This window comes from Falco peregrinus, chromosome 11 (genome assembly GCF_023634155.1).
Source record: "Falco peregrinus isolate bFalPer1 chromosome 11, bFalPer1.pri, whole genome shotgun sequence".
NCBI classification, from domain to species: Eukaryota; Metazoa; Chordata; class Aves; order Falconiformes; family Falconidae; genus Falco; species Falco peregrinus.
Genome location: NC_073731.1, coordinates 20,228,383 through 20,242,348, shown reverse-complemented (window position 1 = coordinate 20,242,348; position 13,966 = coordinate 20,228,383). Strand labels below are relative to the sequence as shown.

At 38.0% G+C, this 13,966-nt stretch overlaps 1 protein-coding gene across 7 annotated transcripts in view; it reads left to right on the top strand.

The window, feature by feature from the left end:
* EML4 (EMAP like 4) overlaps positions 1 to 13,966 on the top strand; it is a 163,030-nt gene that overhangs the window by 125,429 nt on the left and 23,635 nt on the right. For all 7 annotated transcript variants that reach the window (XM_055816123.1, XM_055816127.1, XM_055816126.1 and 4 more), the window contains 7 exons: positions 297 to 420; positions 4,981 to 5,130; positions 6,638 to 6,707; positions 8,054 to 8,164; positions 10,539 to 10,634; positions 12,796 to 12,930; positions 13,163 to 13,298. In XM_055816123.1, the coding sequence (XP_055672098.1) occupies positions 297 to 420; positions 4,981 to 5,130; positions 6,638 to 6,707; positions 8,054 to 8,164; positions 10,539 to 10,634; positions 12,796 to 12,930; positions 13,163 to 13,298 (822 nt within the window). The remainder of the gene's footprint in view (positions 1 to 296; positions 421 to 4,980; positions 5,131 to 6,637; positions 6,708 to 8,053; positions 8,165 to 10,538; positions 10,635 to 12,795; positions 12,931 to 13,162; positions 13,299 to 13,966) is intronic.

Genomic DNA, 13,966 nt, shown 5'->3' with positions numbered 1-13,966 from the left:
GTTGTAAATTTGCCTTTATAATTCAATTTGCATGTCTAAAATGTTACATGCTGTGTTTGTTCTATCACAAATTCAACTAACACTGTGTGTGTGCGCTCATGTGTAGTGTTCCGTTTAAAAAAAACCAACCAAACAAAACAAAACAAAAAACTGAGCCTTTACCAAGCTCACAATTCAAAAATAATTGTTTTATCACAAGCGTTATTTGCATCTCTGTACTTTATTACTGGTTTCTTCTGTGCTTGTTTGTAGTGTAAACTTGCCACATGACTAATATGCTTTTTTTGTTTCAACAGAGGGAGAATATATCAAGATGTTCATGCGAGGCCGCCCGATCACAATGTTCATTCCTTCTGATGTAGAAAACTATGATGATATTAGGACAGAGCTGCCTCCTGAAAAGTTAAAACTGGAGTGGGTGTATCCTTAATATCAGTAGCTACTTGATGTTCCCTTTTGTCTTGCTTTTTCTTCCCTTTACAATCTGGTCTTGTGTCTTCTCTGTTCAGAGATAAAAATTACTTAACAGTGGCGGAAGAAAGTTTAACAACTGAAATGGTTTGTAGCTACTGTATAGTACAACTTTAAGCTGCAAAATATGTAAGCAAAGAAAAGACATACTTCTTTTGTTGTTTTGCTGTTGAAACTAATTGCAATTTATTTTTAGTGTGAAAGTCTTTGGAGAGTTAGAGTTTCAGAAATGTCCCCCAATATATCAACGTAGGCTTTGCATTCAGATTGTTAGTTTTCAGTTTTTCAATCTCTGTTCATTTTTAGGAGGCTTTAGAGCTATGAAAGATCTTGCATTTCTTGTTGTCCTTGCCTATGGAGTGAGGATTACAGAAGCAGCCATCCTTTGCACTGCTGCTGTGTTTCAGCTTCAAAGCAAAGGGGTTAATTTCTTGGGGACCAGTTTGCATTAAATACATGAAATAAATCTATCATTTGAAGAACGGAGTTGGTGTGACTGCTGACAGTTCTCCAGGCTTAGTGGTTCAGACGTTAAGTTCATTGTAAGAGAGGTGCTACTGCACAAGTTTGGGTCTTCCTGTCACCCCACCCCCCTCCACCCCCCATCTCGGCAGATTCTTCAGTAAGCTGTGATTAAGTAAGTTTTTTAGCGTTTCAGTAAAATAACACATCTAGGCAGCACTTGAGTTGGTGTCATAATCTCAAGTCTGATCCTTCTGATGTTGCTGAAAGCAGGCATGCTGGATGAAGATCAGATCTACTTTTTCGGCAGCAGTGAGCAGTTTGGACTGATGAAAACTGATCATGAAATCACACCCTCAGTTAAGTAGGTGCAAATCCCGATGTGGACACACTTATTTAATGTCCAAAGGCCTTAAGTTCAAGTTAAACCAGTTTCCTGCTGAGGGCTAATTAAAGGTAAATAAATCTAGTGTCTAAACAGACTGTCCGTATATTTTTGGGATCTGTTTAAGGAAATGTTATCCTAAATCAGACCAGTATATTTATGAGCATAGGGTATCTTCTGGATAGGATGGTGAAGAAAACGATGAGGAAAAGGCAGTAAAATTTGCAGGCTTGATATTGGTCTCTATGAAGTTGCACAAAATTGTTCTTCAGTTTTGGAGGCAGGAAGATACAGCAGCAGAAGATCTTGTACTTCATGCACAGGTTTAGCAAGGGGAAGAAAACTGCAAGCCAGCTGTAACTTCCCCATGTGAAGGCAAACTGAAACCTGTACCCCTTATTAAAAAGATGTGGGGATAGTGGTTCACAGAATATTTTAGTAATGTCAGGTGTTTTGCAACTGAAAGGTCAATTGAGCCTTGAATTGTTCGATCTATACGGTTTTGTTTGAACACCTTTAATTCTCCTGCCTTCTGGATGTTTGTTTGTAATTGGGTTTTCCTTTGATACTACTGTTTTCAAAGATGCTGATCAGCTATGATCAACCTCACAGCAAAAACAGAAGGGTTCTTGGGGTGGGTGGGTTCTTTGTTTGTTTCTTTGTTCAGTTGGTTGGTTTGGGAAGGAGATGTCCTTTTCAGATGTACTGTGTCCTGCAGGTATATTCCACTAGATAGCCAGTACTGTAGACTCACAAAACACACTTAGTTTTTATCTGCCCTGCAGATTACTTCCCATTGAAGAAATGCCTAAGCTGCTTGGCAAGATAAAGTAGCTCCTGGGGAAGTCTGAGCTCTTTACTATGTCTGGTTCATGAGTGATTTAATTTAAATAATTTAATTTGTGTATCCCTGCTTTGTAGTGCAGTCTTCCCTACTGCACTTCGGAACTGGTTAAAGTGTATCTGGCATTTCTAGTAACAGCAAAGTGGGCTTGTAGCAGCTACAGGGTCACAGTCAGTGCTGCTGTGGACAAGCAGTGACTTTATACTCTTTCTCCCAGTATACAGTAGCTCGGTTTCTGGAGGGCATTTCTGACTCTGTTTTATAAGATTATTTTTAGCACTGGTGCTCTTCTGTCTAAGAATAATTGAAGCCAGTGGTAAATATACTGTTGAATTCTGGTGTACAGGGGATCACTTTTCATGGGGGCCATGGCTATTCTTAGGCAATTAAAAAGAACAAGAACCCCAAACTAAAATCTCTTCAGCATATCAAATGTGACAAAACAGTCCTTGTAACTGGTGAGAAACGTTCCTGATATGAAGACAAGTATCTCTGAATTTTCCTGTTGAAACATCAGTCTCGTTGCAAGATGAATATTGAGATTTAGGGGAAACTAAGTATCAAATTCGTCATCCCTTTTTCTGTGGAGAGAGACAGTCAATTATTGTATTAGCAAGCTTTGTTCTGAGGGTGTGAAGCAACAGTCCCTCTCATTTTCTCTCAAGGTAGTTTGGGATGGACAATGAAGAAAGCAAAAAAATTTCTTCTGCAAAACAAGTTGTTCCTTTACATGCTCTTAAAAAAACATGGTCCTAGAAAATGCAGCTGCTCTTTGGTACTTTATTATGTAGGAGGGGTAAAGGAAAGGAATGGACTGAGAAACCGTGACCGTTTTTTGCAGCCTCGTGAATGCCAGAGTTCAATGGTGGGTGCCAAAATATTTAGCCTTAGCTTTGCATGGCAGATTTCTACTGTGGAAAGGCAGGTTTGCATAAATCTTTAATGCTTTTTCTAGGATGAATGTTCAAAGATGTCAATCTTACTAAATCCTTATCAATACATTCCCTATTGTATAAAGCAGTCTAACAAGATCTGCTTTTCTCCGCTGAGAAGCGTTCTTGATGCTTCAAGATAGAAAAAATATTTTCATAGGTTTGTAGCCCATCATTTTTGAAAGTTCAGTGGTCTGATTGTTTTAGTTTGGGGGTTTTTTTTATGTGTCTCTGTGTTTGGGGTTTTAGTTTTTTGTTGTTGTTTTTAATAAAAGGCAGTTCTGGAGTTTATTTTTATTCCATCGGTGGTTAAAAGAAGAAGAGAAAAATTTAGTGGGAAAGTAAATAGTGATGCAGGAGAAACAGAAGCATCCCTTTGTTTCCGCCCTCAGCATTGGTTGTATCAGCATTTCCCTCGATACCGTTTGCTAAGCAAGCCAGTGCATAACCTCTGCTTCAGAGGAGCCATTGTGTTTTTCTGTAATAAATGGAAGACAGCAATATAAAAATCTATTTCGTTTTCCATGTTCTTAAGAGATTAATTGACACCAGAATGCAATGTCTCTCTTTGAACCATTGCTTAGTTACAGCATGTGTTTAATTTTGCAAGTGTCCCTGTGGTACAGCAGCCCTGGGCTTGAGTGGGACCGCAAGAGGAAGGGTAGTGTGGGAGGGGGATTTTTTAGGGTGGGGGGTGGCACTGAATGTGGTAATGTGTGTGGATTGTTGGTGGAAAAGTAGTCCTTTTCCAAGAATAGAGGCCAGGCTGTCAGCTTAGGAGAGGTCAGTTTAGATACTCCCAAACTTGGACTACTGCACCTGCTTTCATTTATGAGGAAGGGCCAGCTTCATCCATCTAGCTTTCTCCATGTGGGACTTTGACTTCCCTTTTGCTTACCTGGTTAACCAGGACCTAAGGCTGGAATCCTTTAGCTAAAGTTGCTTAATGTATTTCCCGTATTTTCGCTGCTGTTGCAGGTGCCTTAGTTGGCAATGAAGTGGAAAGCTCTCTGAAGCACAGGGCGTAACAGGAAAATTGTATTTTTTTGAGGCTACAGAGCTACTGTTAAAGTCTGAGTTACGGTATTAATTGTACCTAGTGACCCTGGGAACAGAAATACAGGCAGACAGCCACGTTAGGAATCTAGATGAAGAAAATGTCACCTGTTTCAAAGAAATAACGAGTTGTAATAATGTTTGATTAGTGCTAACCAAGGGTGGTTTGCAGGCTGTAAAACTTCTGAATGTCATTTGGCGTCATGCAGGATTCCTACAAAAATCATCCCTTTATGTATTTTGGGTAGATTTGAATAGGGTATTTTTCACTGTGTCAGTTCCTTTTGAGCTTTGTTTGTTTTAAAAATACTCTAAAATGGTCTAAAGAAATATTTCCTGAACTTGGCAGCTGCTGTGCAGAAGCTTGCCTTTTTCTGAAGGGCATTAGGAATTTTCACATGCTTGTTTTAAAAGGCCAAATGAAAATAATACTCGGGTGCCTGGAATGCAGATGCACAGCTCTGTTGCTGTGAAAAATGTTAAATCAGAACGGCCAGTCCTGCTGTTCCTTAATGAAACTTCACATGGAGGGCTTTGAAAATAATAACACTACATTTCTTTTACTTCAGTATGCCATATATATTTTATTTTTAATGTCAATGAGCATCACTTTTTAAGGGATTTGGTTTCCTGAAGTCCAACTGTGTGGGGTTTGTTTTTTTAAACTGTTAGTGAAATTGTGCTGTAGTTCCAGAAGAAAAGCACAGAGGCCATTTGCTGACATGAAAGGTCCCCAAGAATCCTTTAAGAAAAAAAAAGTTGGGTGGTGTTTTTTTTTCCTGGTACACAGTGATTATGAAAACCTTGACTTTAAAAAAAAATACACATAGATATGGGTATCGTGGAAGAGACTGTCGAGCCAATGTTTACCTCCTTCCTACCGGAGAAATTGTATATTTCATAGCATCAGTGGTGGTACTGTTTAACTATGAGGAGAGAACTCAGCGACACTACTTGGGTCATACAGATTGTGTTAAATGGTTAGTATATAACATTTGCATGTAAGTATGTGTGTAATAATGCAGAAATAATTTTTCTTTTATTCTCTCCTACTGTATGTATGAGCTCATTAATGTCATCGTAATTGTAGTTATTTTCCATTTCATCAGTCCCAGTAGTAAACACTGCACAAATGGATGGTGCTAGAGCAGTCCATGCTATTTTAGGATTTCTGGCTTAAATGTAAAACAACGGGATGTGTAGGCAATCTAAGAGTGCCAGATTAGATAAAGGATCTTTGCGTAAATTACTCTAAATAGATGTCCCAGAAATTAAAATTTGTTTGCAGCCTAATTCTAAATCAGTTGTTTACAAGCAGTATGGTAAAGCTGTGGTCTTAAAGGAGAATTAGAAAACCAAATGGAAAAGTGAGGAATAATTTTCTCATTTTTTAATATATGCTTCACCCATTAAGACTGTCTCGGAAATCAGAAAGATGTTTGCAAAACAGAATAGAGAAGCAAGGAAACTGAAGCCAGCATCATTGTGGGTGTAAAGGCAGTTGCTGACTTTACAATGGTAGTTTGAAGAGTAGGGCACATAATGTAATGGTGAATGTAAGCTCCCTACCGTACCTAAATGGAGCAGAGTTGCCATCTAAACTTCTTTTTCTCCTGTCTGTGCTTTGATAACTGTAATTGCTCCCTGTGGGAGGAATGCTGTCAATCTTGTGTTCTTCACTTTCATTCAAAAATCTAGACCGAATTGCAAATGTGTTTGGTGTCCATCATTCAGGATTCCCCCTGCTCCCCCTTTCCTGTTTTGATGGCTTTCTTCACCTTGGTAATTTTACAGAGAAAGCAAATAAGAAGGTCAGTCAAAAATCGCTAGGACTAACTAAGAGGATGTGCACTCTGAAATCTGTTTATTCCCATCAGCTTCAAAGCAATATGTGATAAGCAAAATCAGACTTTTACTTAAACTAGTAGCGCACATACCGGAGAACTTCACAGGTACAATTACATCAGTAACTCGTTTCAGGTGGCAGTAATCCCTGACTCCTGGGTGCACAAGCCCTCAGCCAGCTTCTCTGCTGTTTTTTCCCTAGGTTCCTGCTATCTGTAGGTTTAGGCATAAAACATGCCATAGTGTTTATAAATATGGCACGTAACTGCGTGTAGGAAGCTCATCATGAGACAGTGTGTATTTTGTTACAGTGGACTCCCAATACAGGGCAAACCTTAGATTTGCCAGTGCCCATGTGGAGGCAGCTCTTCTGGCATTCCTGGCTGTGCACCACCAGCCATCACAAGAGCCTGTGTATGGCTTGTAATGTACATCACATAAAGCCATACACATTACATCAGTACCTTGTGTAATGAAATAGTCTGATGAAAAGCATTCAAGCTGTCTCATTGAAAGTGGGATTTAGGATCATAAGTGTCTTCATGGGCTTCTGTTGAGAAAGAAAAAAAATTTACAAAAAAAACCTCTCAGTTTTGAAGACCTATGACAGCAAAAAGCAAGTCATATTTCTGTCTGTCTTAGTCTTGCAGTTCATCCAGACAAAATTAGAATTGCAACAGGACAGTTAGCTGGAGTGGATAAAGATGGAAGGGTAAGTAATAGAGCTGTTGAGTAGTAGTATCCTTGTTTTGAAAATCAGGAAAAAGTGTTTGGATTATTATTTTTTTAAATCTCATTATCACCTTCTGTTTGCGGTTTATTTTATGCACCACGTTTACTGAGATATTTTGCTGTTTCTAAGGTAACAGCCTGTATCTCTAGCAAAAGACAGTAACAGCTAAGCACTGAGACATGAATCAAAAAGAGCAGAAGCTCATAAAGTCTTTTGTCTGTGACACAGGAAACTCAATTTTAATTCTGCAAGCAAACACGAAGCTTGTAATCAATTTATAAGGCCATATCATTTCTGTCACATTTCTTTCAATAAGTCTTCCCGCAGAGAGCAAGCCCCCAGTTCTGTGGGTCACTGTGCTCCTAAGGTTTTGTGGAAGATGAAACCAACTTTGAGAATTCATGGAAGGTGTGTCAAGCTTTCCTACAAACTTGCTCATTCGAGGGCAAGTGTGTTTAAATGCTCTTGTCCCTGGCTCTTGGCAAATTCTGTCAGTATTTGAATAATTGGATTATCTTCATGAAGTTATAGACAGAGGGGGAAAAATAGTGGGAGGAAGAGATACTATGAGGTATAGGAGCATGTTAAATATAACCCTTACTCAGATGTTCAGCTGAATTTCATGGATTTTGTAAGAAATTGATTCTTTTGTATAGCTGTTACGATTTCAACTGAACATCTGTTGACTCTTCTTAGGGCTGGTTGGTTTGTTTTTCCATCGCTGGGATGATTTATTGTCACTTTCTGTGGTGAATGCTGTCCTTAAGCCAACTTAATTCCCATTTCATTCATGTTTCTTTCACATTTATGAAGCTAAGCTGGTTTGGGATAGTGATTGTATGAAATACAGCTATGGATATTTTCATTGAGTGGTTGGTGATGGTTAGGGGACTTGGTGCACCAGGGTTTATTTTTTTAAATTATTTTTTCTTCCTACTTCATATATAAAAAAAGAAGGTTTGATCATTGTTTTCAGTTGTTGCGTAAGATCTGGGGTCTGAAATGCAAGAGGACTCTTTCATTATTTGTTCAATGACTTAAATTGGGCAAAGATTTATTTTCACAACTACCAAATGCCACCATACGTAATTTCCTGCCTCAGCAGCACTGCTAACGTGTTTGTAGCCCAGACACAGGGCGCAGGAGTATCTAGACTCTCACCTTTGAGCTTCAAGACACTATCTAGCAGCAGCATCCACACAGGTCATCCTGCATTTCAGTCTGCCGTTGGTAATTCAGGTAGCTCCTGCTTAACGAAACTTGACGTCTGCATATGATGCTTTCCCTGTTGATGACACTGTTTGTCCCATTGCTTTTTCATGCAGCCTCTGCAGCCCCATGTTAGAGTGTGGGACTCGGTGAGCCTGGTGACGCTGCAGGTTATCGGCCTGGGGACTTTTGAGCGTGGAGTGGGGTGTTTGGATTTTTCAAAAGCGGTAAGACGGGTGCAGTTACTTATGCTAAATAATTTACCCAATCCTATGTGAACAGGAAGGAAATCTCTGGATGTTTTTTATGCACTTGTCTAGCTGTTTTGGTATTAAAAGCATGTCGGTAAAGTCTATGTATTCTTTATAAAACCAGCTGAGGGTGAGCTAGCTGGAAAAAACTGGAAACTGCACATGTGAAAATTGTGGTAACAAACTAGCACAGTGAATGAATAGCAGGCAAGAAAAGCCTTAACTAGAAATGGAAGTCCATGTGGGGTTTTGTGGCTCAGTTTGTTTGTGAGGGGCTTGGATTTTAGTTTGGATGTTAAAAATAAGTTTGTGAGGTTTGTGAAGATGAATTTTGGTGGGTTCTGGTAGAAGGGATAACTTTTCTGCTTGCGCAGCTGGAGTTGGTTTTTATCCACCAACAGGAAATGAAAAAAAAAAAAAAAACACCAACCAACCAACAAAACCCACATTATATTGTGGTTTTTTTTTTTCCTGAGGAATAATTTGTTTAATTTATGCCTCTACTTTTACATTAAAAAAAAAAAAAGTCTTGTTACTTGGCCTGCAACGTTTATCAGAAAAATCAGTAGTAAATGAAGATGTGCGACTTGGCATTGCTAAAGTTCTCATTTCAAAATTGGCCACGAGTCCATCTTTTTGTAAAATACGTGTATATTTTAATCTTTACACTGCCTTTGTATTTTCACCAAAGCGCTGAAACATATCAGACCTCCTGAAAAACCAGACTCTAATTTTTGCATCCCAGATTTTGCAGAATTAATATGTATGAAAATTAAAAAATGCAGAGAAAGAATGTCTGCTGTATTTTGCTGATGGGGAAGAAGATTCACAGAACAGCTGAGGTGGGCAGGGCGGTCTGGAGGTCCCACCACCCTGCTGACAGCAGGCTCCCCAGAGCCCAGCTGGGTGCCCAGTGTCACCAAGGGTGGAAACTCAGTGTTGCTGGGTGACTTGTGGAAACAAAATGCTTAACTCTCTTGCTGCAGTTTCAATTAACATTGAAATGTTGCTAGGTTTGTTATATCTAGCTTCTGTCATTCAGTAAATAAAATAATTTTTTTTTTCCCTGCAAATAGGGGGTAACATAAATAAAACAGAATAATGTGAAAGGAGTACTGTCATTCCTGTCACTCTAACAAACCAATAACACTGTTGAGCTCGGATACTTTTTTTTTTTTTTTCCCAAGGAGAATAAATACACATTCCATAATGTTAAAAACAAAACGGATCACTAAGGAGTTTTTTGAGGACTAGATTTTAGTTTTTATTAGTTCTGTTTTGCAGCTGAAACTGATTTTGATGCCTTGTTGCAGTCTCATGTGATTCCTCACCAAACACAGATGTGCCATACCTAGAACTACGGGTTTGCCACATAATTTCACTAATACACACAAGAGCTGAGTGTATTGCCAGTGCGGTCTCCAGGGTTTCTTTCCACTTAATAATTTACATGTGTATTTGCATATTACTGCTCATAATAGTACCTGGGCATAAAAATTTCAGCCACCTCTATTTTCATAATTTGGTAGAGAATGCAATTGAACTGCAAGAATCAACTTTAAAATAAATAAGGCTGCCTCCAAATCTTTCTACACCTGTCCTTGAAATGACTGGTTTGTGCAAGTATGTGTTGCTGTTGAATAAGTACATTTTTGTTCTAAGATTTGCTGTCTGTTCTTTTAATTCCTTATAGCCATTTTACCATTTTGTTGTAAAATTCTTCAAAATAAGCTCTTTTAGTTATTTAATACCGTAGATGACAGTCTTTCTGCTCTCTAAGCATTATTTTATTTAGAAAGCGTTACCTTTGCTGCAGTTTTACCAACTACATGATAATGACTGTTGCTACTTAATGAGGAAAAAATGAGGTGTGCTTACAAAATCCGATCGTGTAAAGTTGTGTGTATGTTATGGTGATGTTTAAGAAAAAACAAGAGGATCTGTGTGTCCGTCCTCTGAGACCTGAGGAAAAACAAAACATTTGCAGAACAAGAAAAGGGAGAAACCTCTTTGCTGCTAGCATGATACTGCAAACAAGAAGGAAAGGGAAAAAAAAAAAAAGACAACAAAAACAAACTAAAAGGGAAAGACTTGGCAAGATACTTCTAAATCATTCCTCTAATATTATTGGAAACGTTCATATTTTGTGAGATAATGCAAAACCCTATGTCTCTTTAAGAAAAGAGGAAAGTAACAGTTATATCAAGCTCATAATTGCTTTAAAAGGACTTATTTATGTTTGTGCCTTTTGTGGTTTTTTACGATGCTACTGCACTGCCCTGTTTCAAAATAGGGTATGGTAGTACTTTGTCAGCACTTCTTTTTTTTTTTTTTTTTCTTTTTCTTGTAGGATTCTGGTACTCATTTGTGTGTAATTGATGACTCTAATGAGCATATGCTCACTGTGTGGGATTGGCAAAGGAAATCAAAAATAGCAGAAATAAAGGTAATTATTGCACAAATTAATATTCTGAAATACAAGTGGTTTTATTCCCATAAATAGAACAGTTTGTGAGATGCACATTTGATCTTACTTGGAAACGGCAGCTGTGTAATACTGCTGGCTTGTGTGAGGGCACAAAACAAATGTATTCTTAACTTGTATGTTGGAAGGGGTTTGAATGTTGGAGCGCTTGCAATTACATTTTGCTCATCCTGAGGAGCCCATCCAAATAAAGCAATTCTCTAATATTTTCCTAATTAAAAAAAATAATAATCCTGGGATCTTTTAAGTAACTGAAGTGATGATTCTATCTGTAGTTGTTTATTTGAAATAAATACTTGCAGACATTCCTTATTTTTATTTTTGTCTAAATTGAATTCCACACGTTGATTCTTGGTACATGTATCTCTCCTCATTTAATAAGTCCATTATTACTTTTGTAGATTGTGATCTTGTCATCTTTCCTGTTTCTTTTGTAACCTTTTAAAATTCTGATCGATTTTGCTGAGAAGCATTCAAAGGTGTCGTGCTCAATGTTCATTTAAAGCTGATTCCACTGGAAACACCCAGTCCAATAACTTAGTATTGAAGTCCATAATTTGAGACACCTTACTTTGTGTTACACGATGTCAAGCAAGGAGATATTATGTGGAACTGAGTCATTTTTAATTTTTTTTGAATCATGATTCCGCAAGTGGAATACACTACAAACATGTATATGTCTGTATGATTATAAACCTGCAGTTTTAGATAATAAAATAAGGTTGATTTGACCCCTTTTCTTTAAGTAATGTTGATCAATACTGGTTATATTGTTTTTGTAAGTTTTAATGCAATTCTGTGTCAGTATTTTCATTTCCTTGTTAATATTTAATGTGAAGCTATTTGGCATGTGCCTTGTATTTCCCATTTTACTGACATCTGTTTTGACTATTTTCACTCTCCAGGGAGTTCCTTGGTGTTTCAGAATTGGCTAAAAACAGTTGGCAGGGCCAGCTTGCACTTCAGCACTTATTCACATTTAGGACTTGATCTTGCAGTGTCTTAAGCACTTTCCATGACAGGTGGTGTGAGCAGAGTTTCATCCGCTGAGCCAGGGTGCAAAACAGAAGCCTTTTCTCAGCTGAACTCCATTAAATTTTTCAGTCCTTGGTTTCCATACAGTTTGTGGATATATCAGATCCATTTGCATAGAGGGAACTGTGCGTGAGAAGTGTAGTTTGATAAATGCGGATATCAATAACTGAAACTGAAGCAAGCTGTTTTCCTAAAGCGAGGCAGAAATGGTCAGGTAGGAGAGGGTGCTCCCGCAGGTGCTGGTTCAGCAGCACTTTTCCGGATACTCCTGTAAAGCTTGAGCTTAAATCCCGTAGAAGTAAATGCACTGATGCGGTTACTGGTGTTTGTGGAGTCATTGCCTCCAGGAGGTTGTCTTCAAAGTCAGTTGGTTGAATATAAGTTAGAAGTTAGATAAATGACTGCTCAGGTTTTTTACATTTGTAAAATCTCTTGGTAAAGGATGAAATACTCACTGAGGTGTTGGTAATTCAGTAACAGTATATGCAGCCAGTAAAACTAAAAAAAAAAAAAAAAAAAAAAAAAAGTGGGACCCTATGTTTCAGAGCTTTGAGTTATGCAGGTTCCTTCTCTTCTTCCTGAGGGGGAAAGGAGAGGAAGAAAGAACCCGAAGGAGCTTTTATAGAATTTCAAAAAGAGAATGATGGATATAATCCTACTATGCTACCATTGTCTCACTTGCCTCTGTCACAGCTTTGTTATCCAGAACAGCAAACTAGTCTGTGTAAAAACTAATTAGGGGTTTCAACCCCAAAAAGTGTCTTTTATACACCATTTGCTTTCCACAGCAAAGTCTTAGCTATTGCAGAGAACAGAAGCTTTTGAGATTGAAAAAGTGAATGTAAACCCCTGACGTTTCTACTGAATTTTTGTTAAGATCTCTTACAAAGGTAAAAAAAATCAATATATATATATGTATAAAATTATATGTGCAGTCATTCAGATATCTGATTTAGCACAGAACACTTAAGGAATACAAGGAGCTGTCTTAGCTCTTCATATCTCTGTTGTGAAACTTAGGATTTTACATGTGGTTTCAGTAATTAGTGTCTCATCTGAATAAATAGTATTTCTGTTGTTGTTGCAGACTACAAATGAAGTTGTTCTTGCTGTAGAATTCCATCCAACTGATGCAAATACCATAATAACATGTGGCAAATCTCATATATTTTTCTGGACCTGGAGCGGCAATTCATTATCAAGGAAGCAAGGGATATTTGGGGTAAGAATGTCTTGATGTCAGGTCGGTTTTAAATAGTATGATCAATGGTATGATCTGCTCACGCTTTCTATAACTTTGCTCTGTTGTTACCATGTACTGTTTGAGCAGAGAGGTAAACAAAGAAAAAAAGTTAAAATCTGCTTACGTGTATGCAGGGTGTATGGGTGTGGATACTTTATACTAATTGTGTAAAGAGTACAAGCAATTATCGCTTCTGCTTATTTTGTTTCAGAAATATGAAAAACCCAAATTTGTTCAGTGTTTGGCTTTTTTGGGAAATGGTGATGTGCTCACTGGAGACTCAGGTGGGATAATACTTATATGGGGCAAAACTACTGTAGAATCTACTCCAGGAAAAGGACCTAAAGGTAGGATACATTCACAGTTAATAGCAGATTTTAGGTAGTCTGTAGAAGACAAACGTAAAGGCTTGCATTAGAAAAGGGATAGGGAAACAGGCCTGCCTAAGGGTGTACGCTTCCTATTGTTAACAGGTGGTATGAAACTCCGAGTCACTTGAATTTGCTCGCTTAAGAGCAATCTAGAGTTTCTCAGTAATTATTGAGACTGTGCCTGAAACGAATGAAAACTACTTTGCCTAAATGTTTTGCATTGAAAAAATGTGCAGTTAATCAGCTTTGCTTTCATCTTGAGATTTGAAAAAGGCTGGAGGATCAGCTTGAGGATTCTGCAGGCTGCCTTTGCCTATTAAGGCTTATGTGGTACCATGCTTAGTCTCAGAGGAATACCATTAAGTGTTGAAGTTGATGTTAAAAGGACTTGTATGTGAAGGAAAAATATAATGTGTAGTTGTACCAGTTACACAAATAACAGTATCTGGTTTAGCAGATACTCAAGTCTTGGCTGTAATATATGTTAAAACCCATCGTATCTGAAATTTGGATTAAACTTACTCTTTAGGGCAAAGCTTCTGTGAAAAAGAAAGGAAAATTATTTGTTACCCAACATATGCAGACCTGGCATGGTTGAGCCCTTAGGTAACTTATAAATTTAAGGAGTATTTATTTTACTTGGC